This window comes from Scyliorhinus canicula, chromosome 12, assembly GCF_902713615.1.
Source record: "Scyliorhinus canicula chromosome 12, sScyCan1.1, whole genome shotgun sequence".
NCBI classification, from domain to species: Eukaryota; Metazoa; Chordata; class Chondrichthyes; order Carcharhiniformes; family Scyliorhinidae; genus Scyliorhinus; species Scyliorhinus canicula.
The window spans coordinates 72,892,019-72,905,814 of record NC_052157.1 but is presented as its reverse complement, the minus strand read 5'-3'; the positions used below and the strand labels follow the sequence as shown (position 1 = coordinate 72,905,814).

General features: G+C 58.4%; 1 protein-coding gene across 1 annotated transcript in view; it reads right to left on the bottom strand.

Annotated features, from left to right (window-relative positions):
- LOC119974286 (protein capicua homolog) overlaps positions 1-13,796 on the bottom strand; it is a 60,340-nt gene that overhangs the window by 20,249 nt on the left and 26,295 nt on the right. Inside the window, exons 4-7 of the mRNA XM_038813058.1 lie at positions 12,737-12,905; positions 11,343-11,545; positions 5,736-5,961; positions 1,349-1,470 (exon numbers count right to left, since the gene is read on the bottom strand). Of these exons, the coding sequence (XP_038668986.1) occupies positions 1,349-1,470; positions 5,736-5,961; positions 11,343-11,545; positions 12,737-12,905 (720 nt within the window). The remainder of the gene's footprint in view (positions 1-1,348; positions 1,471-5,735; positions 5,962-11,342; positions 11,546-12,736; positions 12,906-13,796) is intronic.

Below are 13,796 nucleotides of genomic sequence, written 5' to 3'. Positions count from 1 at the left end.
TCTTCTCCCCCCCCAAACACCCACCCCCCCTCTTCTCCCCCCCAAACACCCGCCCCCCCCTCTTCTCTCCCCCCCCCAAACACCCGCCCCCCCTTCTCCTCCCCCCCCAAACACCCGTCCCCCCCTTCTCCTCCCCCCCTTCACTCCCCCCCCTTCTCCCCCCCCAAACACCCGCCCCCCCCCCTCTTCTCCCCCCCCCCCAAACACCCGCCCCCCCCTTCTCCCCTCCCCAACACCCGCCCCCCCTCGGCAGTGTCAATTTCAGCGGCCGGCTGATTATTTCAGTGAGAGCAGCTTTCCTCTCTGGATCAAAGTGAGCCGGCCGCTGAAATTGACACTGCCGGCTGCTCTCTCCCTCCAATCCAACTTTTAAGTTTTAATGTTTCTGATTGGAGGGAGAGAGCAGCGGGCAGTGTCAATTTCAGCGGACGGTTCACTTTGATCCAGAGAGGGAAGCTGCTCTCTCACTGAAACAATCAGCTGGCCGCTGAAATTGACACTGCCGGCTGCTCTCTCCCTCCAATCAGAAACATTAAAACTTAAAAGTTGGATTGGAGGGAGAGAGCAGCGGGCAGTGTCAATTTCAGCGGCCGGCTGATTGTTTCAGTGAGAGAGCAGCTTCCCTCTCCGGATCAAAGTGAGTCGGCCGCTGAAATTGACACAACTGACAGTTGTGGTCCATCAGCCCCCCCGCGGTATATCGCGAACCGCGGTATTGCGGAGCGAGGTATAACGGGGGACTACTGTATCATGAATGGGGGGGGGGTTCTGGACAGGGTTGATCTGAAAACTGTTCCTCCTCGTAAAAGGACAGAAAACGAAGAAAAACAAATACTCTGCGGGAAAAAAAACTTGTCCACAGACGGTTGGAGTTTGGAACACTCTGCCTGGAAGTGTGGTGGATGCAGGTTCAATCGAGCCATTTGAGAGGGCATTAGGTGATCTGCAGGGGTATGGGGAAAAGGCAGGTGAATTGGCACCAAGTCATTTGTTTGGAGGGCTGGGGCAGGCATGATGGGCCGAATGGCCTCCTTCTTTGCTGTTAAAATAATTTGATTTGGAGGAACCACCTTTTCAGTTCCAGATTCTTGCCGTTCCAGGCATCAGTCTGGTGAATCTGTTACCCTCCTTCTACGACAAATATATCCTTCCTTAGAGAAGGTGACCAAAACTGCACACAATACTCCAGGCATGGTTACACCAAGGCTCTGCACAACTGCAGCAACGCCAACATTCAAATAATTCTCTTATTTAAAAAAAAGCCAACTAATGGGAGATAAAAGGAAAGTGAGAGAGTGAGAGGGAGAAAGCAGGGGACAAGGAATGAGAGGGGGACAGGCAGAAACACCAATAGAGAGAAGAAGACACCTACATTATTCTCAGCCTCGTCACCAGACATCCCATCGCTGTCAGTATCGGTTACACGCTCCTTGCATTTCAGGTCGATATCAACGGTGCTGTAGGGGTCATCTGCAGAGTGAGTCAAGGGAACAACCGTTCACTCATGGCAAAAAGTAACGCAGAAAAATTGCCAGCCTTCACCAAACACCCGCCCTCACCACAGACAGGGTCAAACCCACCCACCCTCACCATAAACAGGATCACACCCACCCTCACCATAAACAGGGCCACACCCACCCACCCTCACCATAAACAGGGCCACACCCACCCACCCTCACCATAAACAGGGCCACACCCACCCGCCCTCGCCATAAACAGGATCACACCCACCCTCACCATAAACAGGGCCACACCCACCCACCCTCACCATAAACAGGGCCACACCCACCCACCCTCACCATAAACAGGGTCACACCCGCCCGCCCTCACCATAGACAGGGTCACACCCGCCCGCCCTCACCATAGACAGGGCCACACCCACCCACCCTCACCATAAACAGGGCCACACCCACCCGCCCTCACCATAAACAGGGTCACACCCACCCTCACCATAAACAGGGTCCCACCCGCCCACCCTCACCATAAACAGGGCCACACCCACCCACCCTCACCATAAACAGGGTCCCACCCGCCCACCCTCACCATAAACAGGGCCACACCCACCCACCCTCACCATAAACAGGATCACACCCACCCTCACCATAAACAGGGTCACACCCACCCTCACCATAAACAGGGTCACACCCACCCTCACCATAAACAGGATCACACCCACCCTCACCATAAACAGGGTCACACCCACCCTCACCATAAACAGGGTCACACCCACCCACGCTCACCATAAACAGGGTCACACCCGCCCACCCTCACCATAAACAGGGTCACACCTGCCCGCCCTCACCATAAACAGGGCCACACCCACCCACCCTCACCATAAACAGGGCCACACCCACCCGCCCTCACCATAAACAGGGTCACACCCACCCGCCCTCACCATAAACAGGGTCCCACCCGCCCACCCTCACCATAAACAGGGCCACACCCACCCACCCTCACCATAAACAGGGTCCCACCCACCCACCCTCACCATAAACAGGATCACACCCACCCTCACCATAAACAGGGTCACACCCACCCACCCTCACCATAAACAGGGTCACACCCACCCACGCTCACCATAAACAGGGTCACACCCACCCACCCTCACCATAAACAGGGTCACACCTGCCCGCCCTCACCATAAACAGGGCCACACCCACCCACCCTCACCATAGACAGGGTCACACCCACCCACCCAAACCAGAGACAGGGTCACACCCACCCACCCTCACCATAAACAGGGTCACACCCACCCACCCTCACCATAAACAGTGTCACACCCACCCACCCTCACCAGAGACACGGTCACACCCTCCCACCCTCACCATAAACAGGGTCACACCCACCCACGCTCACCATAAACAGGTTCACACCCGCCCGCCCTCACCATAAACAGGGTCCCACCCGCCCGCCCTCACCAGAAACAGGGTCCCACCCGCCCGCCCTCACCAGAAACAGGGTCCCACACGCCCTCACCAGAAACAGGGTCACACCCACCCTCACCAGAGACAGGGTCCCGCTCACCCACCCTCACCAGAGACAGGGTCCCACCCGCCCGCCCTCACCAGAGACAGGGTCCCGCTCGCCCTCACCAGAAACAGGGTCCCACCCGCCTGCCCTCACCAGAAACAGGGTCCCACCCGCCCTCACCAGAAACAGGGTCACACCCACCCTCACCAGAGACAGGGTCACACCCGCCCACCCTCACCAGAGACAGGGTCCCGCTCGCCCGCCCTCACCAGAGACAGGGTTCCACCCGCCCTCACCAGACAGGGTCACACCCGCCCTCACCAGAAACAGGGTCCCACCCGCCCTCACCAGAAACAGGGTCACACCCACCCTCACCAGAGACAGGGTCCCGCTCGCCCACCCTCACCAGAGACAGGGTCCCGCCCGCCCTCACCAGAAACAGGGTCACACCCGCCCTCACCAGAAACAGGGTCCCACCCGCCCTCACCAGAAACAGGGTCACACCCACCCTCACCAGAGACAGGGTCCCGCTCGCCCACCCTCACCAGAGATAGGGTCCCGCACGCCCTCACCAGAAACAGGGTCACACCCACCCTCACCAGAGACAGGGTCCCGCTCGCCCGCCCTCACCAGAGACAGGGTCCCGCCCGCCCGCTCTCACCATAAACAGGGTCACACCCTCCCGCCCTCACCATAAACAGGGTCACACCCTCCCGCCCTCACCATAAACAGGGTCACACCCGCCCACCCTCACCATAAACAGGGTCCCACCCGCCCTCACCAGAGACACGGTCCCACCCATCCACCCTCACCATAAACAGCGTCACACCCGCCCTCCATCACCATAAACAGGGTCACACCCGCCCGCCCTCACCATAAACAGGGTCACACCCGCCCGTCCTCACCATAAACAGCATCACACCCGCCCTCACCAGAGACAGGGTCACACCCTCCCGCCCTCACCAGAGACAGGGTCACACCCACCCGCTCTCACCATAAACAGGGTCACACCCACCCGCCCTCACCATAAACAGGGTCACACCCACCCGCCCTCACCATAAACAGGGTCACACCCACCCGCCCTCACCATAAACAGGGTCACACCCGCCCACCCTCACCATAAACAGGGCCACACCCACCCACCCTCACCATAAACAGGGTCCCACCCACCCGCCCTCACCATAAACAGGGCCACACCGCCCGCCCTCACCATAAACAGGGTCACACCCACCCGCCCTCACCATAAACAGGGTCACACCCACCCGCCCTCACCATAAACAGGGCCACACCCACCCACCCTCACCATAAACAGGGTCACACCCACCCGCCCTCACCATAAACAGGGTCACACACACCCACCCTCACCATAAACAGCGTCACATCCACCCTCACCATAGACAGGGTCACACCCACCCGCCCTCACCATAAACAGGGTCACACCCGCCCGCCCTCACCATAAACAGGGTCACACCCGCCCGCCCTCACCAGAGACAGGGTCCCGCTCGCCCGCCCTCACCAGAGACAGGGTCCCGCTCGCCCGCCCTCACCAGAGACAGGGTCCCACTCGCCCACCCTCACCAGAGACAGGGTCACACCCGCCCACCCTCACCAGAGACAGGTTCACACCCGCCCACCCTCACCAGAGACAGGGTCACACCCACCCACCCTCACCATAAACAGGGTCACACCCACCCACCCTCACCAGAAACAGGGTCACACCCGCCCGCCCTCAATATAAATAGGGTCCCACCCGCCCACCCTCACCATAAATAGGGTCCCACCCGCCCACCCTCACCATAAACAGGGTCACACCCGCCCGCCCTCACCAGAAACAGGGTCACACCCGCCCACCCTCACCATAAACAGCGTCACACCCGCCCTCACCATAAACAGGGTCCCACCCGCCCACCCTCACTATAACCAGGGTCACTCCCACCCACCCTCACCAAAAACAAAGTCACACACCACCCGAAAACATGATCCATGAGGTCGCTCCTCCTCCCCCTCGTCCCTAAAAACAGGATCATTCCCCTGCTCCCCTAAAACGGGATGGCTTTTCGTCCCTCCTCCCCTTATACGGTATTGCTCCGCTACCCCCTCCCTCGAAAGGGGATCGCTTCCCCTCCTCCGTGGAAAGGTGATCCCTTTCCTGAAAGGGAATCGGATTGCTCCCCCGAAAGGGGATCATTACCGTTAAACGGAATGGTTCCCCCTTCCTTTGCCACTGTTCCCTCAGCTCTCTCCGCTTTCCCTTGCGCACCCCCTTCAGAGAGCACAGTTCCTTCCTGGGGTCACAGCACCATCTTGGACGCTCAGATACAGGGTATGGATTAACTCAAGACCATCTCAGTGCCAGCTCTTTGGGTGGCAGAGAGGACCGCAACATCCTGCATAACTGCGACTGGGTTCCTGCTGAAACCCAGGGCAAGTAGTCAAATAACGTAGGAGTTGGATAAAGCTGAAACACAGAAGCAATTTCATTCGTTCAGTTCTCAAGATGGAGAATGATTGTTTTTTCTCTGACTGGGTAAAGATGCAGAGCCATGGAGTTAATGGAGTTAAAATACAGGACACCCATTATCTCACTGAGTGCTGTCACAGCCTTGAGGGGCTGAATAGCCTCCTCCTGTTCAAATCCTCAGCCTGACCCAGTAACCTGGCAGACTGGTCTATCCCAACCTTTAGCAGGGAGGTTTTGGTACGAGAGAGAGGATTAGATCAATCCAAAACCCATGCTCCCCCAACTGCTCCGCTCCCCGACTCACCCATCACATCATCATCGCCTTCCTCCTCACAGATGACCATCCTCTCCTCATCACTGGTCATGTCCTCACTGGTGGTCCGCTGGGAGCGAAATGGTCGAGGGTGGGATGCCCTCAGCGAGCTGCTGGAGGACACGCCGTCGCTGGGAGGCTGGGAACTGAACCCCAGTGTTCCTGGGGAGGCGTGCTGCGATCGGGCCCCGGGGTAAGGCAACGGGTTTGAACACATCTGGAGAGGGGTAGAGAGAGGCAGAGGGAAAGAGAAAGGGAGGAGGGGGTAGAGAGGGAGGAGGGGTAGAGGGAGGAGGGGGTAGAGAGGGAGGAGTGGTAAAGAGGGAGGAGGGGGTAGAGGAAGGAGGGGGTAGAGGAAGGGAGGTAGAGAGCGAGGAGGGGGTAGAGGGAGGAGTAGAGAGGGAGAAAGGGGAAAGAGGGAGAAGGGAAGGGAGGGAGTTGATAGGGAGATGGGGTAGAGAGGGAGGAGGCATAGAGAGGGAGGAGGCGTAGAGAGGGAGGAAGGGTAGAGAAGGAAGGGGTAGAGAGGGAGAAGGGGGGGAGGGAGAAGGGGGGAAGGGAGAAGGGGGGGAAGGGAGAAGGGGGAGAGTGGGAGGAGGGGGAGAGTGGGAGAAGGGGGAGAGAGAGAGAAGGGGGAGAGAGAGAGAGACAGGGGGAGAGAGAGAGAAGGGGTAGAGAGAGAGAAGGGGAGAGGCAGAAGGGGGAGAGGGGGCGAAGGAGTAGAGGGGGAGAAGGGGGAGAGAGGGAGAAGGGGGAGAGAGGGAGAAGGGGAAGAGAGAGAGAAGGGGAGAGAGAGAAGGGGAGAGAGAGAAGGGGGAGAGAGGGAGAAGGGGGAGAGGGAGAAGGGGGAGAGGGAGAAGGGGGAGAGGGAGAAGGGGGAGAGGGGGAGAAAGGGGAGAGGGGGAGAGGGGGAGAACGAGAAGGGGTAGAGAGAGAGAAGGGGGAGAGGGAGAAGGAGGAGAGAGGGGAGAAGTGGTAGAGAAGGAGGAGGGGGAGAGAGGGAGAAGGGATATAGAGGGAGAAGGGGTAGAGAGGGAGAAGGGATAGAGAGGGAGAAGGGATAGAGAAGGAGGAGGGGGAGAGAGGGAGAAGGGATAGAGAGGGAGAAGGGGTAGAGAGGGAGAAGGGGGAGGGAGAGAGAAAGAAGGGGATAGGGAGAAGGGGTAGAGGGAGAAGGGGTAGAGAGGGAGAAGGGGGAGAGGGAGGAGGGGTAGAGAAGGAGGAGGGGAGAGAGGGAGAAGGGGTAGAGAGGGAGACAGGGGAAACGGGGAGAGAGTGAGGAGTAGAGAGGGAGAAGGGGTAGAGAGGGAGAAGGGAAGGGGGAGAAGGGGGAGAGGGAGAAGGGGGAGAGGGAGAAGGGGGAGAGGGAGAAGGGGGAGAGGGAGAAGGGGGAGAGAGGGAGGAGTTGAGAGGGAGAAGGGGGAGAGAGGGAGGAGTTGAGAGGGAGAATGGGTAGAGAGGGAGAAGGGGGAGAGGGAAGCAGGGGGGGAGAGGGAGAAGGGGGAGAGAGGGAGAAGGGGGAGAGAGGGAGAAGGGGGAGAGAGGGAGAAGGGGGAGAGAGGGAGAAGGGGGAGAGAGTGAGAAGGGGGAGAGAGAGAGAAGGGATAGAGAGGGAGGAAGGGGGGGAGAAGGGGAGAGAAGGGGGAGAGAAGGGGGAGGGGGAGAGTGGGAGGAGGGGGAGAGAGGGAGGAGGGGGAGAGAGGGAGGAGGGGGAGAGAGGGAGAAGGGATAGAGAGGGAGAAGGGGGATAGAGGGAGAAGGGATAGAGAGGGAGAAGAGGGAGAGGGAGAAGGGGTAGAGGGAGAAGGGTAGAGGGGATAAGGGGTAGAGAAGGAGGAGAAGGGGAAAGGGGGAGAGAGGGAGGAGTAGAGAGGGAGAAGGGGGAGAGGGAGAAGGGGGAGAGGGAGAAGGGGGAGAGGGAGAAGGGGGAGAGGGAGAAGGGGGAGAGAGGGAGGAGTTGAGAGGGAGAATGGGTAGAGAGGGAGAAGGGGGAGAGGGAGAAGGGGGGAGAGGGAGAAGGGGGGAGAGGGAGAAGGGGGAGAGAGGGAGAAGGGGAGAGAGGGAGAAGGGGGAGAGAGGGAGAAGGGGGAGAGAGGGAGAAGGGGGAGAGAGGGAGAAGGGGGAGAGAGGGAGAAGGGGGAGAGAGAGAGAAGGGATAGAGAGGGAGAAGGGATAGAGAGGGAGAAGGGGGAGAGAAGGGGGAGGGGGAGAGTGGGAGGAGGGGGAGAGAGGGAGGAGGGGGAGAGAGGGAGGAGGGGGAGAGAGGGAGGAGGGGGAGAGAGGGAGAAGGGATAGAGAGGGAGAAGGGGGAGAGAGGGAGAAGGGATAGAGAGGGAGAAGGGGGAGAGGGAGAAGGGGTAGAGGGAGATAAGGGGTAGAGAAGGAGGAGAAGGGGAAAGGGGGAGAGAGGGAGGAGTAGAGAGGGAGAAGGGGGAGAGGGAGAAGGGGTAGAGAGGGAGAAGAGGTAGAGAGGGAGAAGGGATAGAGGGAGAAGGGGTAGAGAGGGAGAAGGGGTAGAGAAGGAGGAGAGGAGAGAGGGAGAAGGGGGAGAGGGAGAAGGGGAGAGGGAGAAGGGGGAGAGGGAGAAGGGGAGAGGGAGAAGGGGAGAGGGACAAGGGGGAGAGAGGGAGAAGGGGAGAGAGGGAGAAGGGGGAGAGGGACAAGGGGGAGAGAGGGAGAAGAGGGAGAGAGGGAGAAGGCGGAGATGGGGAGAAGGCGGAGAGGGGGAGAAGGGGGATAGAGATAGAAGGGGGAGAGGGAGAGGGAGAGAGGGAGAGGGGGAGAGGGAGAAGGGGAGAGGGGGAGAGAGGGAGAAGGGGAAGAGGGGGAGAGAGGGAGAAGGGTAGAGGGGAGAGAGGGAGAAGGGGGAGAGGGTAGAGGGGAGAAAGGGAGAAGGGGGAGAAGGGGGAGAAAGGGAGAAGGGGGAGAGGGAGAAGGGGGAGAGGGAGAAGGGGGAGAGAGAGAAGGGGGAGAGGGAGAAGGGGGAGAGAGGGAGGAGTAGAGAGGGAGAATGGGTAGAGAGAGAAGGGGGAGGGGGAAAAGGCGGAGAGGGGGAAAGGCGGGAGAGGTGGAAAAGGCGGAGAGGGGGAGAAGGCGGAGAGGGGGAGAAGGGGGAGAGAGGGAGAAGGGGAGAGAGGGAGAATGGGTAGAGAGAGAGAAGGGGGAGGGGGAGAAGGCGGAGAGGGGGAGAAGGGGGAGAGAGGGAGAAGGGGGAGAGAGGGAGAAGGGGGAGAGAGATAGAAGGGTGAGAGAGATAGAGGGAGAAGGGGGAGAGAGATAGAAGGGTGAGAGAGATAGAAGGGGGAGGGGGAGAAGTGTGAGAAGGGGAGAGAGGGAGAAGGGGTAGAGGGGGAGAAGGGGTAGAGAGGGAGAAGGGGTAGAGGGGGATAAGGAGTAGAGAAGGAGGAGGGGAGAGAGGGAGAAGGGGTAGAGAGGGAGAAGGGGTAGAAAGAGAGAAGGGGAGAGAGAGAAGGGGAGAGGGAGAAGGGGAGAGGGAGAAGGGGGAGAGGTAGAAGGGGAAAGGGGGAGAGAGGGAGGAGTAGAGAGGGAGAAGGGGTAGAGAGGGAGAAAGGATAGAGAGGGAGAAGGGGTAGAGAGAGAGAAAGGGTAGAGAGGGAGAAGGGGTAGAGAGAGAAGGGGAGAGGGAGAAGGCGGAGAGGGGGAGAAGGGCGAGAGGGAGTAGGGGGAGAGGGAGAAGGGGGAGAAGGAGTAGAGAGGGAGAAGGGGGAGAGGGAGGAGTAGAGAGGGAGTATGGGTAGGGAGAGAGAATGGGAGGAGGATAAGGGGGGGGGAGATGGCGGAGAGGGGGAGAGAGGGAGAAGAGGGAGAGAGGGAGAAGGGGGAGTGAGGGAGAAGGGGAGAGAGGGAGAAGGGGTAGAGGGGGAGAAGGGGTAGAGGGGGAGAAGGGGTAGAGGGGGAGAAGGGGTAGAGGGGGAGAAGGGGTAGAGGGGGAGAAGGGGTAGAGGGGGACAAAGGGTAGGGAGGGAGAAGGGGAGAGGGAGGAGGGTAGAGAGGGAGAAGGGGGAGAGGGGGAAGAGGGGGAGGGGGGAAACGGGCGAGAGGGGGAGAAGTGGTAGAGGGGGAGAAGGGGGAGAGAGGGAGAAGGGGGAGAGAGGGAGAAGGGGGAAGAGAGGGAGAAGAGTGAGAGAGGGAGAAGGGGTAGAGAGGGAGAATGGAGAGAGAGGGAGAAGGGGTAGAGAGGGAGAAGGGTAGAGAGGGAGAAGGGGTAGAGGGGGATAAGGGGTAGAGAAAGAGGAGGGGAGAGAGGGAGAAGGGGGAGAGAGGGAGAAAGGGTAGAGAGGGATAAGGAGTAGAGAGGGAGAAGGGGGAGAGAGTGATCACACAATTCACGTCTTCTCTGCAATACCAGGCAGGTGACAACAGCAGTTACTCGACGCCCCCGGTGCCAATCCCACCCTCCCTCACAGTCCCCGACGACACGCCTGGTGCGCCCGACCGGCCCTGGTGCCAACCCGATTTCCCCTTCGTCCCCCACGATGTTTTCCCTTCCGACGCCCCCTCACTGCCCCGACGCCCCCTCACTGCCCCGACGCCCCCTCACTGCCCCGACGCCCCCTCACTGCCCCGACGCCCCCTCACTGCCCCGACGCCCCCTCACTGCCCCGACGCCCCCTCACTGCCCCGACGCCCCCTCACTGCCCCGACGCCCCCTCACTGCCCCGACGCCCCCTCACTGCCCCGACGCCCCCTCACTGCCCCCTTGCTCGTTCCTCTGGCCACAAGAAACAGGAGCAGACCATTCGGCTGATCGAACCTTCTCCATTATTCAGCACAATAGTGGCTGATCTTGGGGTACAACTCCAGTTTTGCTGGTCGCTCCCCATATCCCCTCAATACCAGGAAGACAGAGATCGATCTACCCCAACCTTAAATGGCCTCCTTCTGCACTGTAAATTCTATGACTCGATATTCAACAAAGTAGCATCCACAACCCTCTGGGGTAGAGGATTCCAAAGAGTCGCAACCCTTCTAGTGAAGAAATGTCTCCTCATCCTCAGTCCTAAATGATCGCCCCCCTTACCCAGAGACCTTGTCCCTCGTGTTTGAGATTCCATGACCAGCAGAAACGATCTCAGTGTCCATCCTTGCGTGCCCCTTCAGAATCTAGTGTTCAATAAGATCACCTCTCATTCTTCTAACCTCCAGGAGAGAATATAAATGCCATTTTACTCGACTCTCACCAGGAGGACATCCCCCTCATCTCAAATCAATTTAGTGAATATTCGTTGCACCTCTGCCAAGGTAGGTTTGTCCTTCCTTGGATAGGGATGTCGAAACCACACACAGTATTCCAGATGTGGTCTCACCAAACCCTGTACAGCTGTGGCAATACCTCTTTATTGCTGTACTCCAATCGCCTTACAGTAACGGCCAATATGCCATTTACCTTCATCGTTGCTGGCTGCACCTGCGTGTTAACTTTCTGCGTTCCTTGTACAAGCACACACCCAAGTCTCTTGGAACATCAACATTTATGGGTTTAATAGATTTCAGCTTATTCCCATTCGACTGTCAACCCCAGTTCTCCCCAATCTGACAATGTCCCAACCGCTCCTGCACCTCCCCCGCCCCTGCTACCTGTGCGAGCTCCACCAGTGCCTCGCTGTTCCTCTCGCATTTCTCCAAGCTGTGCACACCACTGTGGGAGAAGGCCCTCGGCCTGGTCAGCTGCGTGCTCACTGCCCCAGGGTGCAGGCTGCGCTCGGGCTCCAGCAGCAGGGAAATGGGTTTTGATTCGGAGCACGGCGGCCCGTGGCTGTCGGGTCCCATCTCAGAGGAAACTGCACCGAGAGAGAGACAAACATCAACAAGCTGCAAAGCTAGAGCCATCCAGACTCCCTAACCCGTCACCCACTGCAAATAACTTCCTGTCCCTGTGTGACAGTAACCAGAGGGGCTGAATGGCCTCCCTCCTCCTCCTGAGTAACAGGCTCGATGGGGGGGGGGGCGGCTGAATGGGTCTCTTCCTGTTTCCATGCAACAGGCTCGAGAAGGGGCTGAATGGGCCTCCTTCTATCTATGTGCAACAGGTTTGGGGGGGTTGAATGGCCTTCTCCTATTTACAGGCTCGAGAGGCGATGAATGGGCCTCCTCCTGTCTGTGTAAAAGGCTTGCGTGAGAGGCTGAATGGTCTCCTTCTGTTCCTGTGTAACAGGCTGGAAAGGGAGCTGAATGGCCTTCTCCTGTTCCTGTGTAATAGACTCATGAGGGGTCAAGTGGGTATCTCCTCCTCCTGTGTAACAGGCTTGAGGGGGTTAAATAGCCTCCTCCTGTCCCTGTGTAACATGCACGAGAGGGGCCGAATGGTCTCCTCTTGTTTCTGTGAAACAGGCTTGAAAGGAGGACAAATGGTCTTCTGTTCCTGTGCAATAGGCTCCAAAGGGGCTGAATGGGGCTCCTCCTGTTCCAGTGTAACAGGCTCGAGGGGGGTTGAATGGCCTTCTCCTGTTCCTGTGCAACAGGCTCGAGAGGTGGGTTTCCCCTTGTCCCTATGTAAAAGGCTCGCGAGGGGCTGAATGGGCCTCTTCCTGTTCAATAGGCTCGAGAGGGGCTGAATAGCCTCCCATGATCCAGTGCTCATCCGCATTCCAGCTGAATGGGACAAAGGAAACCCAAAGGACGTTGATCGAGCAGTGCCCTGACCTCTAAACCAGCTTTGTGCCCCCCGCCCCCCGTTACATATGGCATTAGCGATTTGGGGTGTGTCCACGAGAGAGCTCCGCACCTGGAAGGGAGCTAGTCGTGCACTCATTCTCTGGCTAAGCTCCAGCCAAAAGATCAACTTCCTCCTCCTCGCTCCCACCCTCACCCCAAACTCCCCCTCCCCCGAACACACTTATCCACTCACCCCAACCCCGCTCCCAAACTCGGGATTACCGCCCCCTCCCAATTCCCCCACAATCTCTGGTTTCAAGTCCCCTCCCACGCTCCATGTGTCAGGGGTGCTAAGAGCTCCCTCTGGGATGATGTACCTGTGGCAGCGGAGAGGGTGCCAGTCTCCGACATGCTGCGTTCCCGTTGGTCCTTACACCTGACGGCACCTGGACCGGCCATGACGGTTTTGACGTCGGAGCTTGATTTCTTGCGGTCCTTGTTACACCACTTCCAATCTGGGTGGGCTTTGAAGTGAGCTTCCTTTACCTGCCAATAAGCGCGAGGCAAGACAAGGGAGCTTAGTACGGTATTAACAATCCCCCACCGACCTCAACGTTAACATCAGCCGCGCCCCACTCCCCGCCCGCCCCGGTTCTACCCCGAGTTCGATCTGGTCTCCTGGGCAGATGCTACCCCATGCCACCCTGGACCCCAGAATTCCTCTGACGCCAAGCCGTTAGTTCCATAGAATCCATACAGTGCAGAAGGAGGCCATTGGCCCATCGAGTCCGCACAGACACTTCGAAAGAGCACTCCTCCCTCAATCCGCTCACTTGCCCTATCCCCATAAACCCACGTAATGATCATGGCCAATCCACATAAACTCCATATCTTTGGACCGTGGGAGGAAACCCGAACACCCGGAGGAAACCCACACAGACACGGGGAGAATGTGCAAACTCCACAAAGTCAGCCACCCAAGACTTGAATCGAGACCCTGGCGCTGTGATTGGATTTATTGTCACGTGTACCGAGGTACAGTGGAAAGTATTATTAATCAGGTCAGTCCATAAGAGGGTCGTTTAGGAGTCTTGTAACAGCGCGGAAGAAGCTGTTTTTGAATCTATTTGTCCATGTTCTCAGACTTTTATATCTCCTGCTCGGTGGAAGAAGTTGGAAGAGTGAGTAAGCCGGGTTGGGGGGGGGGGGTCTTTGATTATGCTGCCCTCTTTCCCCAGGCAGCGGGAGGTGTAGATGGAGTCAATGCAATTTTACGACACCCTGGGCTAGCGCACCGTCAATTCCAGCCTCCCTTGACCCAGAGTCACAACACATATGAATGAAGCAATAATCGTTCGAAAGGTCTTTGGGCCTTGGCTGCCCAATAATTACAGTTAACAGGTTTGCAAATTTAAACACAATTACTTTTTATTTATC